Here is a 20,833-nt window from a genome sequence, read left to right on the forward strand (position 1 = left end):
TTTCAAATGTAAGATTTTGGGGGGGTAAAGTCTGTCTTTGTTTTGTACTTAATGTGTGGTGTAAATATATGGTCAGTGCCAAATTAAACAAAGGTTAAAATAATTCCATCTGTAAGGGTTACATTCCAATCTACATACATTGTCTTGTTTGTAGGGTTGACCTTCACCACGGCCCAGGGCCAGCTCTAGGTTTTTTGCTGCCTCAAGCAAAAAAATTTGTGCCCCCCCCACCCTTTTTTTTTTGGCTTTTAAACATGTTTTCACTTTGCAATGTTTAAGTTTTTATTTTAAACAGTCAAAAAAAAACCCCCAAAAAATGAAAACCGAGAATTTGTAGTTAGTGAAATAAAACAAATTTCCTACTAGTGCACTCATTTAATTTTAACATTACAATTACAAACAATTTGGATTCAACTATACACTGTTATGAAAAACGTTAGTGTCTTCCGGTGTGCCCAGTTTCTCATAAATTAAAAGAATTTATATGAACTGAATTTTTCTGTTTTTATACTTGCATAGTCCTTTAATAATTCAGTGAAATTAAATTTTTTGCAATGGTACTTGCAACTGAAATTAATGCAAGTCCTGACAAACGATTTTGAGACATGGTGGACCTCAAATAATTTTTTGGTAATTTCAGTTTTGAGAAACTGTGCTCACCAGAAGCCACTGATACTAGTAATGTTAAAAGAATGCGGAATGCTATAGCAGGGTTTGGAGCGAAAAAATAATTTCTTGCTATAAATTCTAATACTTTTAGAGGAGAAGTTTTAGGACTTATTAGCTCAGATAAAGCTATTAATTCATTATACAATTCTACTCCATCAATGTCAGCAGCATTATCAGTACTGAGCGCTAAATGTAGGTCTTGGCAGTGCTTCATGAGGTCTTCTTTGGAAAACTGATTTTTAATATTTCCAATATCGTATACAAATTCAAAAATTTTACAGTAACCATGCAACTGATAAAATCTTTCTTCAATGGAAGCTATAGCTACATCCAAAACCAAAAAACTACATCTTTGGTCTGTGAATACACTAACCACGATCGATTAATTTGTTCCTCATTTTTCATTTTTTTCTTCATACTGGATGGCATAAATCGACGATTCGACTCCTTAAATGGATATTCAAATGTAGACTCTAGTTTTGAAGGACCTTTTCTCACAATAATCACTCGCATTGCATCAGTAATTATTGTCGGCCATGTACTCGGATCCGATCCAATGTCAGCTCCACCATCCAATAATTGTTCTTCAGTTTTAGATTTGGATAACAGTTCTTCATTTCTGAACTCTTCAGCTGAAGTAGTAAACCTTTGTATGGATTGTGATTGTTCGTCTTTCTCAGTTAGCGAAGATAATCTTTGGTCGCATTGTTGTTCATCTTTATCAGTTGATAAAGATAATCTTTGGTTTGATTAGTCTTCATCAGTTGATGAATAATCACTTTCAATGCATTGCTTAGAGCTTTCTCCTTGATTGTCGACTTTTTAAAAATACTTATTTGAGGTACGAGATAGTTTTTCTAATTCTTTTTGCTGTTTCTCTCTTTGTTGCCAGTAGACAGCACCGGAAAGTCATTTTCGTTTTTGTCCCGGCATTTTAGCCCTATAACCACTGGCACTGACGTGACACGGATATTGGTGTGAATGGTGCTGTTAGGGTGGCACAGTACACACAAGTAATCGTGATTCCTGATTTAATCAAACAATAACCATTAACGATTACACATTTACACATACACATTATGAGTGACCGTGTCACGATGTGATACGATATTTTTCATGTCATGCTCCTATCACACTACTGGAGTGTTTTTTGATCTTCATGTATTATTTTTTTTTTTCAAACATTGGTGGATTTTTCTGAAAAAAGAAGAAAAAAAAAAAGAAGGATGGCCGGAATGCCGCCCCTGCTTGCTTTGCTGGTGCCTAGAGCCGGTCCTAGGCACTGCCCCTGAAATGTAAACCCTTTGAGTAGTATTCTATTATTTGTTTGGCACTGACCTTCTCCTGGACCAACATTATCTACAGCACTATATGAATGATTAAACTTCTTTAGATCAAACATCACAAAATGAGGCAAAAACTAACTATTTAGGATACATCCCAAGATTAAGTAGTTCTGGGTAAAATGCATAAGTTTACAGGCAGAAGACGCCTATAGTACAGTCACAGAATTTGAGTCAAATGAACAGAAGGGTTCTGTCTTCATTCCCCATAACTGACATCACCTTCAGCTTTACAAGTTTTCATTAAAAACAAAACAAAGCAATGTAAAGCACAAGTACCTTATACACACTATTAAGAACAGATTGTTCGGTCTTATTTTCAGCTCCTGTGGTGTGAAGAGGTTGCAGTAAGGTCTTTAAAGGCAAGGCCATTATCCAGTCCAATAAACAGAGAAGTAAAGAAACCACCAGCTGTAACAACAGTATTTTTAGTTATAATTCACTTAAAATAGCAGCCTGCGACTTTACATTTTTGACTGTATTTTGTTTTCCTGCTTTAGTCTCTCTTCCATACAGGTAATCAACCTTAGGCAATACCACCACATTAAAGTTACTTAAAAGCTATTGTATGCCTAAACTCCATATTGTAGGTGAAAGCTCTAGCTGCTGAGACCCCAACTTATATTCTGTCCAAGGACTATCAATATGAATAGCTTTTCATTAACATCATCGTGATAGGTGGGTGAACAGATGTGCCTGTGCTGATAAATTTCCATGATTTTGCAAAGTTCATTGAAAAACAAATTTGTTTAAAATGACAGATCAGCAACATGTAAGTGGGGCTGGTGGAATGTTTGCACTTGAGCCTCATGGTAAAGAATAAAAGATCATGCAAGAGTAAACTATCTGAATTGCCTTTACTACTTCATAAATATGGTTATTATTCCTTCATAATCTGCTACTATAACTATACAGCACCATATATTCATTGAAGGATATCCAAATGCTTTCCCATGTCAACAACTATTTTACTCTATAATACACCCATCTTCCTCTAGTGGCTATTTTTACATTGTTCATTACACAACAAACACTCCAAGGTTTCAAACATGGATCAGACTACTAGTTCAATAATAATGGTAAATTCATGTCAAACAGCTCTCTCATAACACAATTAAACTTATTTGTAGTTTAAAAACCTAAGGAAGTGGCCATCGTGAAATAAATAAAACTGAGTTCAAATAAACAGCAACAAAATTCTTCAAAATACTTTAAATATGTTTTAAAGAGTCTTTATCAATGTGACAACAAAAAACCCCTAACGCGATTTCTGAAACTATATTTTATTATAAGACATATAAGCATAATACCCATTTCGCAGCAATAATCGTAACTTTGCCCCACAGTGACATCATGCAATAAACACATGACGATTAAGGGATTTTAGTATTTATGGTCCCAGATTTAGATGACAGAACATAGCTTGAGAAGAAATCTAAATAGAGGAATCACCTGCCAGCGTAAACTTGGTGGAGGTGGAGCTCTGCTGTGCCTTACACCAGTTGCTACCCAGCCCCAGCATAAGGGTTCTATTATTAGCATAAGGAGAAGGAGATGGCATCTTATGTGTGTTTTGGGTCTGAGTGTGGAAAGAGGAAGGAATAGCTGTGGTGGAGGAGAGGAACTCTATGATCTTCCACGGCTGTGAGGACTGATGGAGCTTACGACAGTGGCAGAAGTTAAAGCAAGTCCCCTACTACTCTGCTTTCCACCAGGGCCAGGTGACCAAGGACAAGAGAACCACAATCAACCACATACTGCCCTGAGTTGAGATGCCCCTTTCAAAAATGGCCATTGCCTTTCATTGCTCCCAATAGAAGTGGAGCCAAACTGCCCTTAGGGGATGGTAATCCCCTATGTTATGAAGAGGCAGAAAGGAGCACTGACGAGCAGCTGAATGAAAGCAGAGGCCATCTTTGTTAAGGGCCTCAGGCCCACTCAGAACAACAGGAGATTGCCATCTTCAGAGAATTAATGAAGAATTATGTGCTACTCCTAAAGAATGCACTTTAAATTGTTCTTGGTAGCAATACAAAATGATAATTAATCCTAAAGTGGTCTTCAAACGTAGTCTATGCACAAGGTTTCAATACATTAACTATATAGAAAGTTTGAAAAGTCTACAATACTCCAGTATTAGGATCTTTAGGGACAAGAAGAAAAGGCCTGACACAGGGTGCTAAGTTTATTAATGGAAAAATTTTAAGATTAATTTTAACTCTAATAGCTCTACTTGTAAATTCTGAGAAAACTCATTTTATTCTCAAAGAATAAATGCTGTAATTTTGCGGAGAATATACTATATTTTACATACAAAGAGTCTGAATCCTTAAGGCAAAAGTCAACCGTAATCATGGAGCCATGACTGGCAATTCCATAGTTATATTAACAGTAGCATATAAAAAAAGCATGATTAATGTCTAATTACCCTTTTGTCCTGTTCATAAGAGGAAGCTTCTGTATTGGGTAAAAGCTGAGTAATAGTTGCTATCAGGATCTGTGGACAATAAGTAGTTTTCTTTAAAAGTTACAGTTCTTTTAAACTTAAATATCTCATCAGGCAAATGTGATACAATACCATACCTATGGCGAAATTCTTCTAAAATTATGTCAAACTGTAGCATTCAGTTGGGTTGTTGCTTGTAAAACTATTTTTATTGAACTTCAAAAAGACACAACCTAATGAACATTAGGGGCTAAGTTATATGTGCCTCATGCAGGTGTGCAAGGAGGTAACAGAGGCCTTCCTCCACCTACCTAGTACATCCATGAGGGCAGCAAACTTAATTTGACTAAAAGCACGCTTTATACTTAACATCTATAAAAACATTCACATCACAATCTTCAGTTTGCTACTTCAATTTCAATTATATGATTTCCTAGAATCCCTAGAAAACTGCAAATTGTTTAAAACATTTTGTAATTACTTACTTGAATAATTTTTAAAGGTGAATCAGCTTGGTATGTTTGAAGCCTATATACATAATGAATCAGCATGTTAAGCATATTGCAGGCAACATGTGCAACTGTTTTATTTGGAAACTGTAAAAAAGAGAAATGAGTGATAATTACTTTATGACTCTCCATGGTTTCAAGCTATGACACACTGAATATGATGGACAAACATCTCATTAATAGTATTACAGATTTAGAAAGAGATTAGCAGGACCTGTGGAATGAGTCCATTGCTTTATACTTACTGATCTTCAATTTAACATGAATTACTTTATGATCAGAGACATAAATGGAGTCACTTGATTTCATAGGAGAGGAAGAAAAGACCCATGGGCTGCACATCAAAGGGAAAAAACCTTAAGATTTATATTTAGGCTGGCTAATAGTCCCTAGTTCAGAATTGAAGCAGATGACAAGTAGCTGCGACTTCTTAGAGATTCTGTCAAAACCAAAAATGAATGAAGCAGTAAGCTTTCGTGGGTAAAAACCCCACTCTTCAGATGCATGAAATGGGTGTTTTTACCCACGAAAGCTTATACCCAAATAAATCTGTTCGTCTTTAAGGCGCCACCAGACTCCTCGTTATTTCTGTGGATACAGACTAACACGGCTACCCCTCAGATACTCAGTAAGCAACAGGATCATGCAAGTAAACTGGTAGATGAAGAGAGAAAAGATTCAGATTTACAGAACATTCATTTTCCTTTTGTTGGAGAGGTGGTGGCATGGATTGAACAGACTTTTTATGAACAGTTGGGAAGCCAGTTTTCAGAGTACCAGGACAGCAGGGCTGACAAGGAAAGCTTTAAACAAGGAAGCAAAGACAGAGAGCTCAGGTAAAAAAAAAAGCAGGACCTAGAGTAGCAAATGGGAAGACTATCAGAAGAGGGAGAGAGTGGAGGGAACCAAATGGTGCTGAGCAGACAGTTTCAAAAGGAACTCAGGGATACTGAGAGATGAGAGAGAGAACAGGTAAAAATGTAAGATGGGGTATTGAGAGGCAGGGGAGAAATGTATTTTTTTTTTTTTTTTAAAAAAAAACCTCAGGTGACTATAAAGAAAAAAGTACAACATAATGAATAAGTATTTCTTTTATTTAGGACACTCAGGTATAAAGGATGTTTTCCAAATCTTTTACATAGTTAAAGTGGCATGTGTTGAAGCAGATAACGTTAGAATCTCTTCATCGAAAAATACTCAATGAGGAAAAAACTTCAGGGACTTCACAACATAAAGGAGATGCAAACAGCTGACCAGGATACACAAGGACAGCAGACCCTTACTTGTACCCTAGCCTAGGCGACATCTGATGGTATGGGAAGGATTGAGACTGAGAACCATGTTAGGCTATTTCCCTTCCTATACATTTTACTGTTCCTTAAACTATTAACTGCGGACACAGGCTTTGGAAATTTAAGAGTCAATTTCATTCTGAATTCTAACATACCCCTCTCTCCCCAAACCTAAGCTAGATATACACAAAAAGCACAGTGTTATTAACACGAATGCAACTGTAGACAACCATTTACAGAGAGCATAAACTGCACAGAAGAAAAACATTTATACATAATACACAGGAAAAAGCACGCAAAGGAATTCTTACTCAACAATATAAACTTTCTGCATCCTTAATTAAACCGAGTACTCTAATCCATATTATCTCTGAATCACAGATCACCCAGAAAATCATTTTAAGTGATTCATGGATGAACTATATAGAAATAACAGGGCTGTAGTTTATGTTACTGACATACAGAATGAGCTCAGACATGACTTAAGGATTTTACATTTTTCTCCTTCATAGTTGTTTAATGTTGAAGATTTAGAAAATAAATCAGTTCAGAGTGTCTTTTATACATTTATTAAAAGATTAAGCAGAAAGTTACAGAACAAATATTACTTTAAACGAAATATGCCACTAGCTAGGTGAAGTTGGTTCTCCTGACAATTTACAAGGAATACAATACAATGGTCAAACTGATATTACAGTTGGAATACAATCTATAAGTCAATGGTCTGACTTATCTGGCTTGCCAATTAGTAATGAAATAATACTAAGTTAAGAAAAACAATCCTCAAGATTTTACAGAAAGGTTGATGGGAGAATCCCTTTACTTTAACTTGCTTAAATAACTCAAAGTCTGCTGAAAGTAACAGCTGTTATTTTGTCTTGATTCTAAAGACATACAATTCAAAATAATTTCCTGGTAGCCTCCCTTTTGGCTACCTGTCTCCCATTAAACTTTGCTGTTCACAAGGATTATATTAATCTTGGTTTGTCTAATATATTTCCCTCCCTATATAAACATTGTCTATAGTTTGCTGAAAGTCTGGCACAAACACCAAATATTTTCTAAAACTCCAGACTAACAGCAGCTTTAGAACGACACTGGTTTAACCCAGGGATCCCTCACTGTATCAACACTTAAAACACAAAAACATATGTATACATACACACACGCACGCGCTGGTGGGCACTGGAATGATTTGAGGGCGCTCTAATTGTTCTACAGAAGGATCTTCACACTTTCTTCTCTTTATAGTCTCTAACTCAAGTGGTTGGTCCTAGTTGATATTTACCGGTATCTTTGTTGACAAGATGTGATCTGTGCTTTTGCATGCAGTGGGGCTGTGATCTTTACCTCTCTTGGTTATACTTCAGACTTGGCTTAGTTGTTCCAGTGCTCTTCACTTCTCCTTCCCTGGGTGGCCAGTCCACAGAATAGAGCAGGATACAGCTCAGGTATCTTGTTGGTGTGAGAGAAAGTTACCCCCCTTTTTTCTGCAAATGGTAAGCATCTTTTGTAGGGATCAAGGATTCCTCTACTCTGCCCTAATAGATACTCTTGCTTAATTAGCAGTTCCAGGCTGGTATAGATCATCAGGGACTAATGACTTGACACCTTTGTCTTGGAGTTACATGGAAGGTTTCCAGACTAGGATGTATAGATTGTAACCCAAATCATTACTAAATGCAAACAGAGGTCTCCTGAAATCAGCACACAAGAAGTTGTCATGTGATAAGAAACTGTTAGGCAAGCTTCCACTTTAGGCCCCAGATTCAAATGTCTTGATTGTTTAAATATAATTAACGACTTATTCAAGGATATGCATTCACTCATTTCCACACATTCTCATGACAGTGAGTTAATTCTGACACTGGGAAAATAGTTTAAGAAGTGGGGTAGTGGCTAGGACAACTATACAGCCTTTATCCTAATAACCCTTTGCCTATGTACAAAAAACTGCTTTAAGCATCTCTTAGCAATGCTAACCTTTGTTATATATTTGGTCAAACAAAGTCACTCACAGGCCTAAGTCCATATACAGCCTATGTTCCTTACGTATCCCTCCCCTCTTTCGAATAAGGGGGGACGGGGGGGACATTGTAACACCGTAGTCTGGAGGGGAGACCTACGCTAGAGAACTTTAGGATCAATCAGTTGTCTTTACATTATTCATAAATTAACAATAATTTTAATAATAAAGCTGTTTATAAACTTATAATTTTAGAATAAAGCTAAAATAATTTAAAACATTATAAAAGTAAGGATTACATCATCTTAATGCATGTTAATTTTAATTTGATCATCAGTTCCACCAGGTGAACTTTGTATGTCATTCTGAAACCAACAGAACTCCACTGGCCATCACATACAGTCCTCAGCTAAAACCTCTCCAACGCATCATCAGTCTTCTACAACCCATCCTGGACAACGATCCCTCACTTTCACAGGCCTTGGGAGGCAGGCCAGTCCTCGCCCACAGACAACCTGCCAACCTGAACCATATTCTCACCAGCAACGACACACCACACCATAGTAACTAACTCAGGAACCAATCCATGCAACAATCCTCGATGCCAACTCTGCCCACATATCTACACCAGCGACACCATCACAGGACCTAACCAGATCAGCCACACCATCACCGGTTCATTCACCTGCCCGTCCACCAATGTAATATACGTCATCATGTGCCAGCAACACCCCTCTGCTATGTACATCGGCCAAACTGGACAGTCCCTACATAAAAGGATAAATGTACACACATCAGATATTAGGAATGGCAATATACAAAAATCTGTAGGAGAAAACTTCAATTTCCCTGGACACCCAATAGCAGATTTAAAGGTAGCCATCCTGCAGCAAAAAAATTTCAGGACCAGACTTCAAAGAGAAGCTGCTGAGCTTCAGTTCATTTGCAATTTTGACACCATCAGCTCAGGATTAAACAAAGACGGTGAATGGCTAGCCAACTACAGAAGCAGTTTCTCCTCCCTCGGTGTTCACACCTCAACTGCTAGAAGAGGGCCTCATCCTCCCTGATTGAACTAACCTTAGGTTTCAGAGGAACAGCCGTGTTAGTCTGTATTCGCAAAAAGAAAAGGAGGACTTGTGGCACCTTAGAGACTAACCAATTTATTTGAGCATGAGCTTTCGTGAGCTACAGCTCACTTCATCAGATGTTTACCGTGGAAACTGCAGCAGACTTTATATACACACAGAAATCATGAAACAATACCTCCTCCCACCCCACTGTCCTGCTGGTAAGGGTGGGAGGAGGTATTGTTTCATGATTTCTGTGTGTATATAAAGTCTGCTGCAGTTTCCACGGTAAACATCTGATGAAGTGAGCTGTAGCTCACGAAAGCTCATGCTCAAATAAATTGGTTAGTCTCTAAGGTGCCACAAGTCCTCCTTTTCTTCTTTGAACTAACCTTGTTATCCCTAGCCTGATTCTTGCTTGCATATTTATACCTGCCTCTGGAAATTTCCACTACATGCATCTGACGAAGTGGGTATTCGCTCACGAAAGCTCATGCTCCAGTACGTCTGTTAGTCTAGAAGATGCCACAGGACTCTTCGCTGCTTTTACAGATCCAGACTAACATGGCTACCCCTCTGATACTCGTATGTCATTGTGGTTTTAAAATATCAAACATTTTCCACTTTTGTTCTTTGACCTTTTGAATTTTTACCTAAGCAGTAGGGGTCAAGAGGAAAGAACTTTTATTCCACTTTTCTTTTATTATCCCACAAGACTGTGAAACATAAAAGTTATAAGTGTAGTGCTCAAGTTTCCCAGTATGTTTAGAATTACGTATTTTGATGTTTCACAACCTAAAATTTGAATTTATTACATTTGATTTTTATTATTTCTGTTTATTGGATACCCTTAGTTTCACAGCATGGAAGTTCCTATGATCCAACAATAGCCAAATGTAATTTAAAAAATAATTGTTTCAAAGAATTCTACAGTTGCTCTTTGAACCTTGGTATCCAATTATAAAAGACTATAGCTTTTAAATTTAGTTAAAACACATGGTTAGGATTACAGTCAACATCAGGAAATTTGGGAATGGTATCTAATGGGGGAGGGATAGCTCTAGTGGTTTGAGCATTGGCCTGCTAAACCCAGGGTTGTGAGTTCAATCCTTGAGGGGGCCATTTAGGGATCTGGGGCAAAAATTGGGGATTGGTCCTGCTTTGAACAGGGGGTTGGACTAGATGACCTCCTGATGTCCCTTCCAACCCTGATATTCTATGATTCTAATCTGTGTTTTTGCCAATCTTGGCCATCTAACTGAATTTGATGGAAATGCCACTTCTGTTTTCTTGTATCTAGTGTGACAGACCCAGACCAGTGGGGTACAGGAGTCTGGTCGAAGGCAAATATACTGGCCACTTGATGAATAGTTTTCTGTTCCCTGAGTAACCAGAGCAGGGGCTGCACTAGAGCAATCAGGAACCTGCTAGAACCAATTAAGACAAGCAAGCTAAGTAAGACACCTGAAGCTAATTAAGAACATACGAGAATCAATTATGGCAGGTAGACTAATCAGGACACCTGGTTTAAAAAGGACCTCCCATCAGTTAATGGCGGGCATGCAAGGAGCGAGAAGACATGCTGCTAGAGGACTGAGGAGTACAAGCATGATCAGTCTTCAGGAGGAAGATCCTACAGTGAGGATAAAGAAGGTGCTGGGGGGAGGCCACAGGGAAGTAGCCCAGGGAGCTGTAGCTGTCATGCAGCTGATACAGGAGATATTGTAGACAGCTGCTATCCACAGGGCCCTGGGCTGGAACCTGGTGTAGAGGGTGGGCCCAGGTTCCCCACATCCCCCCAACTCCTGATCGGACACAGGAGGACTTGACCTGGTCTGTGAGCAACACCAGAAAGGAAGGTCTAATTTGGAAAGGGATCTGGCCTGTTCCCGACCCTCTAGGTGGGACATCAGAGACTGCAGAGATTATTCTCAGTTTCCCCCATGCTGGCCAGTGATGAGGTTAGCTGAGTGAACGGCAGGTTTGAGCCTCTAGCAGAAGGAAGCCAAACTGAGGGCTGCCGTGAACCTCTGAGGTGAGCAAGTCTGCCAAAAAGCACAGGAACCACCAAGGCAGAGGAGGAACTTTGTCACACTAGTACCACTATAATTTTTTGGCTTTATATTCAATAGTCTGAGGTAACTTCCTCCTATTGACCTGACCACATGTGAATTTTCTTGGTCATTACTTAGAGTATCACTGTGACTTGCACTGGAAATTAAGCTAAATCATGTATTAGTTATATGTTAACAAGGACTTAATTACCATCATGACTGGTTTTTTTTTTTTTTTTTTTTTTTTACACACCTTTCCTGTGTGGTACGTGAATGATTCCATAACACTAATATTTTCACCACCATAACTTTCTAACAAAGCAACAAGGCATTCTATGCATATGCTTAGCACTCTAATTTATTTGAAATTTTACTTCTGCTTTCTCCTCCACTCCCCACCTTGCCACACTTTGCCAGGCAGAAGGGTGGCGAGTAGCGTTTTGTTCCATATTCCCCCCACCTTCCCCTTGCTGTACCTGTAAGACAGCTTTGTGTGAAATTTCCTTCAGAGGAATTTTATTTTAAAGGATTTATTTTAGAGGATTTTGACATTTTTAATAAACTTCAAATACTTATAGACTGCAGCAATATGATGAACTGCTCATCATCCTGCCTGAGAATCAAGAGATCTTACTTGGTTAGCTTCTTCTAAATAATCTTGTTTATCTAGGTTCCCTTCCTCAATTTCTGCTTCATCATCACCACCTCAAGTTATTTTCTAGATCACCTGAGTCTGTCCAAGTCTGTTAATAATTCTTGTACCTTTTCCTTACATTGCATATTAAATCCTTTTAACTTTTTCACTCTTCAGTTTTCTTACTCAGGGCTTGTCTACACTTACTGGGGAATTGATGTGTGGTGATCGACGGTCAATTTAGCGGGTCTAGTGAAGACCTGCTAAATCTACCTCAGATCACTCTCCCGTCGACTCCTGTACGCCACCGGATTGAGAAGAGTAAGGAGTCAATGGGAGAGCGTCTCCCATTGACATCGCGTAGTGTGGACCCCATAGTAAGTAGATCTAAGCTATGTCGACTTGAGTTACGCTATTCACGTAACTCAAATTGCGTAGCTTAGATCGACTTTTCCCTGTTGCGTAGACAAGGCCTTACTCTCTTATGTGCCTCATCCAAGCACTGACTGAGTACTCTATTTTTATATTACAGAGAGTTTATTACTAATGCAGCGAGTTCAACATCAGAGAGCAAAGAGTGATGGTTGACCGCACGACTAAAATTGTCTGGAATAAGAATGGAAGCGTTGGATGTAAATGTCACTAGTTGGAACTGTGACTAAAAGAAAATTTGCACTTAAAAATATTTTTTGTCCCAATATAAACTGATTGTTTCTCTCCTGTTGCTCTACCTTGGGACCTCCGTGAGACAATGATAGCAGTTCTAACAATGGGTTTCTTCTTGGGCATAAGTCTCTGAAGCTTAGTTTAGGGAACTTTAATAGTTCCCTAAACAAAGCACTCAAATTCAATTAGTTTGAATAGCAACAAGAACCACTGCTTTTTCCTTAGCAAGAAACTTCACCTCTGATCTATTAACAGTAACTCCTAATTGGAGACATCCTCTTTTTCCTTTGGCTGAAAGCAGACATTTGCAATTGTGCTGGCAGAGTACAAACTGGACCAGATTTTTCTTCAGGTTACAGGTCCGATATACACTATTCAAAAACACATTTAAAAAGGTTTATTTCTCAAAAATTCCAACAATTCGACTCCTGGTTGGCTCACCATAAGACTCAGTTAATTATGACACTCGAATAATAGCCTAAGGAATAGGGTAGCAGCTAAGACAATATTATAGCCTAATAACCCTTTGCCTATATACAAAAAGCTGCTTTAAGTATCTCTTAGCAATGCTAACTTTTGTAATACATTTGGTCAATCTAAGTCACTCAAAAGCCTAAATGGCCTATGTTCTTTACAACTAGGAAAAAACCCCAGGCTCACTGTGCTTATTTTTTTTTGCAGTATGGAGGGGAACAGTCATTTAGCATAGGTTTCCAACACTGTCAGAAGGCTATCAGATAGGTTTAGATCTTTCATTTACTTTCCTTTTACTTACCAGTGAACTAGAATACACCTTCTCTCAAATTCAGGGGATGCACTTCCATGTGGTTACGCATCCAGCTCTGAACTGAACCTAGGGTCAATTACCCCAGGTTGTAAAAGACGCTTAGAGAGACAGCATCTTTGATTTCCAGGAGATCCCATGAGGTCATTAGTCCTGTTCTATGACTCCTTGTTGGAATGCTATACCTTACAAACTTCAAAAAGGCAGACTTAAAAATGAAAGTTAAGAGTCGGTAAGGGAATACAGGTAGAGAATTAAGAGGAAGAGGAATTTAGGGTAGCTGTAACTTTCTGAATAGCAAAATATTCATGACAGAAAAGAACTACATTGCAAAAGAAAAAAGTAGTAAAATAAATTATGGTTGTCACAATGGCTTTTTGGAAACAATATGAAAAGGAAATTACAGTGCACAATAAAACAAGGAGTTAGACATTTCATGTGGCATAAGTAAAACAGCAGATGCTCTGAGAGGAAGCTGTATCCTGGGCCAGCTTCTTACCGCCACAGATGCTGCATTTTGAATTTTTCATATCTTCAATATGACTGGGAAGAATGGGTGAAGTTATACACTTTGATGAAGCACAAGAAAAGGTGCTGATTGCAAACTTTAATTTTCTTTATCTGCATCAGAATCAAGAGATCTCGTGGATGACTCTTGTGAGTCAGAGGGATCCAAATGAGCGAGCAGATATAAGCAGTTACTTCTCTTCTTCTGTCTCTCAAACTATTTAGTTTTGCACTTTTGTTTATAAGTGGCTACAGATTCTGCCACCTTTTTGCATTTGACTGAAAGAAGGCAGACATTTGCAAAAGAAAATTTAAAATCTGCAGGAGAAGCTTCAGAGGTTAAGTCTAAAACAGAACTCTCTTCTATTCCTGATGAAATAATCTCTTCTGATCTGCTAAACAATAATGCAGAAGTGGTTGAGAGTACAATAAGCAGACTACAGATTCTCTACTTATGTGCCTGGGTGACCTTCATAGTACCTTAACATAAAAAAACCCTGAAAGCTTGACAACTGGCTTACAGAATTTGAAATTAAATCCAGACTGCTGGAAGTATCTTTAAAAACCTGCATGACTACCCATCAAGAAACTCATTAATACTATGTGGGACAGACAGTGGGGTGGAGGAACTTGGGGACTGTATGGACATCCTGAATGTCCAGATTATTGAATTTAAGAATCCTTCCTGACCTCTGCTGGCAACTGACTGAAGCCCTGAAGCATGAGATTTAATTATGGTTATTGCTTTAATGCAGAGTTGCAAGTGCTAAGAGTATGCTGCAGGCAATGCAAGCAATCCTGTTCTCCCCACTGCCCAGGAAGAAAGGGGATGAACAGGGGGCACTCAGTCACAGATTTTAAGGCCAGAAGGGAGCACCATGACCACCCAGCCCAACCCCCTGCACACATACAGGCAATACAATTTATCCAAGAAACAGAATTAAAGCACATCTGATTAAAAAAAATAATAATCTAATCTTGTCTTCAAGACTCCAAGCCATGGTGAGTCCACCACCACCCTGGTAAGCTGTTCCAATGTTCAAGTGCTCTCTCAGCCAGGAAATTGCATTTTATTTCAGAGCTGAATTTGTCTAGCTTCAACTTCCAGCCCTTGGATCTTGTTGTGCCTTTGCCAGCAAGGTTGAAAAGTCCCCTCGCTATCAGATACATTTTTTCCATGTGTAAGCACTTATGCACAGTGACCAAGCCACCTCTTAACCATCTCTTCAATAAACTAAATATATTGAGTTCCTTAAGCCTCACACTGTATGATACATTCAACACTGGTTCAGCTGAACCCATTTCTGATAACTGGTGTCAGCAACAGGTATTTTTTGGAAGGCTTTGAAGTCACTCCAAGCCCAAAATATTATTGAGTCGTACATAACCTCTAGCTGCAGTGGTACAGATGGCCAATTAGCATCTTTCATGCTGAGACTTTCAGTGTGGTTAAGAGAGACAGCAGCATCTTCATAGTGTTTACAGAAAAACTGCTGGCTACAGTTGGACATAGCTTATTGGCTGGAGTTCTGAATGAGTTTCTGCATCCGAGTTATAAGCAAGCAATTTGCTTATGACATCTACACTCCTGTTCAATGGTGTACATACTGTACTTGTCAATACTTTAGACTAGAAATACAGCTTCCTGTATCTGTAGCCATTCATTCCTCTCCCAACAAGAAAATAACCCACTCTGGGAGTCCAAATCCTTGACGATGTGGAAGCCAAGACATTATTGATGTACCAATCTACATCTGGCTTGTTTCTCCATGACGCAAAACTGTATTTAAGAACTTTTCATATTAGACAGTACATTTGCAAATATTTTACCCCAGTGTTCAAGGTGACAGAAAAGGTGGCATGCTCCAAAGTTTTTGCCAACTTGCAGCAGTGTTTTTCAATTCAAGCACCAACTAGTCCATACTTAAGTGCACTTATTACAAGATACTGGTTTAAAATAATTGTTAATAAAAAGAATGGGAGAACAAACGGGAAAACAAATTATTTTGGATGACAGGATTAAAATATTGCACAAGTTTGATAAATTGGAGAGATGAGTTAAAATCAATTGTGACATTTGTCTAATATCAAATTCACACAGAAATTGGCTCAAACCATCAAATGTACAAGCTATAGGATACTGGAGAGACTATCAGGTCACTGAGAAGGTGTCACACCTAAAACGTGATGTGGCAAAATAGGCAATGGCAATATGGTGTTTAATTACTAAAAGAACAGTGCTGAAAACATCAGAATTATTTAGCTCCACTTGGCAAGGGTTAGCCTCCAAAGGTGCACCACCATTCTGTTTACCACAGACAAAAAAGACTATCTGTAGAGAGTTCAGGTGAGAATAAGGAAAATTAAGAAAGGTTTTGAAAATAAGACTTATTAGGAAAGGTTAAGAAAACAGAGCATGCTGTTGAGAAATATACCAGTCTGCAAAATGTTTAGGTAATAAAGATGCTATGAAGTGGGTAGGAGCCAGGTATTCTGATTATTCAATAAATGACAGAATAGTAAGGAATGGTTTTTAATAGGGAAAAATATAGTTTACATATTTGAGTTGGAAGGGGGGGGGGAGAAGGAAGATTGGCTAAAGAACAAGCTTGGCAATGGACAAGATTGTCAAGGAAGCTATAGAATACCATCATTAAGGCTGCAAGTCTTTCACAGAGGTCACAGAAGCCGTGACTTTCCATGACTTCTGTGACTTTTGCAGCTGACCCCAGGGCTGCCCAACCAGGCAACTAGTCCCAGGCTGCCCCGGAGCAGCATCCCCCCAGCATCTAAGACTGAGTTAGGGGTATTTTTAGTAAAGTCATGGACATGTCACTGACTGTGACTTTTTGGTTATTGCCCATGACTTTTACTAAAAATACCAGTGACTAAGTGTTAGTCTCTAAGGTGCCACAAGTATTCATTGTTCTTTTTTCAGTGACTAAATCGTAGCCTTAATGATCACTACAGAAACTTAAGGCTGTTTCAGAATAATGAGGGTCCTACCACTCCCAAAGGAAAGGACAAGATCACTCCACAATAAATCTCCTCCATCAAGTAGTACTGCGGTGATATTGGTCCACAATTGCTACTAGCTATATTTGAATATAGTGCTTTTCAAAATATTTGTGTATAGCACCCATGTCTAAATAAGGTACAAATGAGTGAACAAATGCCAAAATAGCAATCCCATGGACAATAATCCTTCACCCCACCTGGCTATCCAGAACACATGAAAATCTAGAGGTTTTTATAACAAACATCCACACAACCTAAAATTGTAAAAGTTTTAGTTTTATAAATTACCCAGATCATATTGAGGGGGAAGTGAAAAACTTTGTGAACAAACTGTAAAATTCCTCATCATTAACAAAATGTACTTGATAATTTTACAAATATATTCTAAAGTAAGACAGTAGTAAAATCAATTTCTTCCTTTACTTTTTTGCCAAAATTAGAGTTCTGTTATTCCTTTCCTATAGATGATTTCATCATAAACTACAACAGTGCAAAGTTGTAACCTGCTTTAGGTTCATATTATACGTTGTGCTGCACTGCCCCAATGTGAGCTCTGAGAGGCACTTTGCCCCAGAAAGGCATAATACCTCTTGGAGCTCTCAAGTGCACAGGTAACACATCCCTTAGGATGGTACAGCATACTCTGCTTGCACATCTCATCAGAGTTGCTGACTGGTCAAGAGCAGAGACAGAGCTATTGTTCTGCCTCCTCTGCTCCATTTAGGGTGGCTTGCACTATGAAGAAGAAGTTCCTGAGGCTCAGTCCGCAGGGACTATAAATGTGACTGGCACTTGTGCAGGTGTGTAAGGAAGGGATACTCCTTGTGCCTTCCCCTTCAGCACACAATCTGGCCTTTAGATATTAAGCAATGACTTGCTTTGGCAGGTAATAAAAATGTTAGTTTCATCTTTAAAATGAATTAATTCTTTTGCTTCAGAGTGAACACAGGACTGGAAGCCAGGGACTTCTGTATGTAACCCTGTCTGACACTAAATCACTAAACTGCGTAGGGCAAGTCACTTAACTTGTATCTCACTCTCATCATCTGTAAAATGACACTTGACAAATTCAGAGTTGAGGATTAACTAGTTAATTTGCACACTGGACTTTGATGTAAATCATTTTTAATTTAAGTTGTAACAGATTGCAGTACACCTAGTCTCTTACCTTCAAAGAGACACAAATCACATTCAGTGCTTCCTTGATCTGAGGATGATGTGATTCATGAACCAGTTCCTCACAGATCCAAATGCCAAGGCTGCAAAGAGCAACACATCTGCAAAACAAGGTTAGATAACAAAAAACAGATAAGGAATGGTTACTTACCCTGCATTAACTGTAGTTTTTTGAGATGTTGCAGTCAGTGTGGTTCTCTCTATGCGCATGAGCTCACAATCTTTTGAATAGCAGTGTCCGTTGGGACTGCACATGCATCCTCTGCTTTCTCATGCTCCTGTATAAGAGCATAAATAGCAGAGTGGCCACAACACTCCCTAGAAAGCTTGTGTTAGCCAAAAGCTCCTAACGCGGGGATGAAAGCCTTTCAAATTCCTGATATCTGTATGTTTTGGAAACAAGCCAAGGATACTACATGGGCACTGGTGGAAAGGGCCTTAGTAGTTGGTGGGAGAGGTACAGCAGCTAACTGGTACTACAGTGAGATAATGACTTACCCATTTTGTAAGTCTTTGTGACACAATGGCCTGATCCTTTGGAGCAGTCAACAATAGCCACAATAGATTTGGTCCTGTTGATGCAGTATTGAAGAGGTCTGGATATTTCTAGGGTGTGAAGTTTCTTCTCCGCTTGTATGGAATGTGGCTTTCAGAAGAACACAAGTAAGTTGATTGACTGGTTTAAGTGGAACTTAGAAACCACTTTGGGGATAAATTTTGCAAGAGGTCTCAGTACAATCTTGTTTGTTGAAACAAAGTGCATGGGGGCTCTACCACAAGTGCCTGAAGCTTGCTCATTCTTCTGAGGTGACAACTACTAGAAAGACTATTTATAGTCTAAGATGATAGATGGAGCGCCCCAAGAGGGGCTTTAGAAAGACAATGTTGATTTCCTGTGCTAGAGTAGATACTCTAAATGATGAATATGCATGTAGAAAACCCTTAAGGAATCTGAATACTGTTGGATGAGAGAGGACTGAGAATGACTGTATTAGAGGAAGATACTGCTGCAACATGAACCTTGACTGAACTAAATGGAAGCCCAGAGTGTTAGTTACAGCAAATAGTCCAGAATCCTCAATATCGGAGTGGCTGCAGTGGGTTTTGGCCACCGCGAGTCTGTTCTATTTGAAGATGTATGTCTCATGAACAGTTTTCTGCTTTGTATTAGGATTTCCTGAACATGTGAGGTGCGGTTCTTTCCAGGCGCTCAGCCAGCCAACATCCTCGCCAACAGTGGCAACAGTTTCAGTTCTGGGTGCAATTTTTGACCCTGATCTTGGAAAAACAGGTCTGGGCAATCTGGGAGCCTGATCAGTGGTTGCATGAACATCTGCTACAGGTCCATCAGCCCGAAATGTCTCAGCCAGTAACGAGCTATGAGAATAAGCCTGGCCTAGTCTCATCTGCCTGTAGCAATCAACCTGGAGATTAGGAGAATCAGTGGGAAGGCATAAAGAATGTCCCAATTTCAATGCAGATGGGTGTCCAGCAAGCATCCCAGGCTCATGTCTCCTGTGGAACAGAAGTCTAGGCAATTGATGTTGTTCTTGGTGGCAAACAGGTCTATCACTGGATCCTCCCATTGGTGGAATATCAAGTAGGTGATGGATTTCAGCAGTGTCCACTCATGGCTGGTGAGAGATTGTCTACTTAGAAAGTCTGTCAAGTCACTGTTCGCTCCCAAGAGGTGCATGGCTAGTGGGCATGTCATGCAGGTAGCACCAGTTCCAGAGTTATTGTTTTCTGGCAGTTATTGCTTCAGAGCAGGTACCCCCTCATGTATGTCATTTTACATCCTCTGAGGACCACATCTCTTGTATTTGCAGATGATTCAGGTGGGATTCTCAGCCTGTTCCACATGCTTCTGTGATTAATGCCTTGGGTGGTGATGGGTCACAGACAGTACCCCATTTTTAAACACTGTTGGGATGCAGGTACCAAATCAGCACTGCAAAGACACAAGATAGAATTGAAGCTCTCGCTCATCTGATTCTTCGCAGGAGAGTACACTGATCTGAGCCAGAGCTGTAGAGGTGTGAGATGAAGTCTGGCAAGCAATGTCCCATATGTACATACAGACATATGGCCTAATAATGTGAGGCAAGGCCATACTGTTACAGCCAGGTGCAATACCACCATGTTTATTAACAACTCCAGTGAGAGGATTCAGTCCTAAGATAAGCATGCCCTCACCCTTATGGAATCTATCCTGGCCCATATGAATTCTATCATGAGATGATTTCTTGTAGTTTGCCAGGAGGCCCAGCTGGCAAACAGAGGTAGCACATAGTTGAGGTTTGTCAGAGAACTTCCTTATGTGATCTGCTTCTGATCAGCTAGTCGTCTAGATATGGATATACATGGATGATTTTTTTCCTTAGGTGTGCATGTACAATGAGGCACTTTTGTAAAGACTCTCGGTGCTGCAGAGAGTCCAAAGGGCAGTCCCGTGTACTGATAATGGCTTGGCCCCACCGTAAATCTCAGGTACTTCCTGCAGGCAAGGTGGATGGCAGTGTGGAAGTATGTTTTCTATAAGTCAAGAGCCATTAACTACTCCTGAGCCTGCAATGACTGGATAATGGAGTTAAGTGTTACCATCCTGAATCTCAGGCAGTATATGTATCTGTCAGTTTCTTCAGGTCTATGATAGGATGAAGATCCCCTTTCTTCTGTGGAGTAAGAAAATACCAGGA

The 20,833-nt window shown here is 39.3% G+C and overlaps 1 protein-coding gene across 16 annotated transcripts in view; it reads right to left on the reverse strand.

Moving 5' to 3' along the window:
* Positions 1–20,833, reverse strand: part of RALGAPA1 (Ral GTPase activating protein catalytic subunit alpha 1) — a 231,449-nt gene that overhangs the window by 84,619 nt on the left and 125,997 nt on the right. For all 16 annotated transcript variants that reach the window (XR_012159487.1, XM_073349047.1, XM_073349045.1 and 13 more), the window contains 4 exons: positions 18,127–18,235; positions 4,944–5,054; positions 4,441–4,509; positions 2,292–2,423 (listed from right to left, as the gene is read on the reverse strand). Coding sequence is in view for 15 of the 16 variants with exons in the window: in XM_073349047.1 (XP_073205148.1) it covers positions 2,292–2,423; positions 4,441–4,509; positions 4,944–5,054; positions 18,127–18,235 (421 nt within the window). In the remaining variant the exon portion in view is untranslated. The remainder of the gene's footprint in view (positions 1–2,291; positions 2,424–4,440; positions 4,510–4,943; positions 5,055–18,126; positions 18,236–20,833) is intronic.

Source organism: Lepidochelys kempii, chromosome 6 (assembly GCF_965140265.1).
Source record: "Lepidochelys kempii isolate rLepKem1 chromosome 6, rLepKem1.hap2, whole genome shotgun sequence".
Classification (NCBI taxonomy): Eukaryota; Metazoa; Chordata; order Testudines; family Cheloniidae; genus Lepidochelys; species Lepidochelys kempii.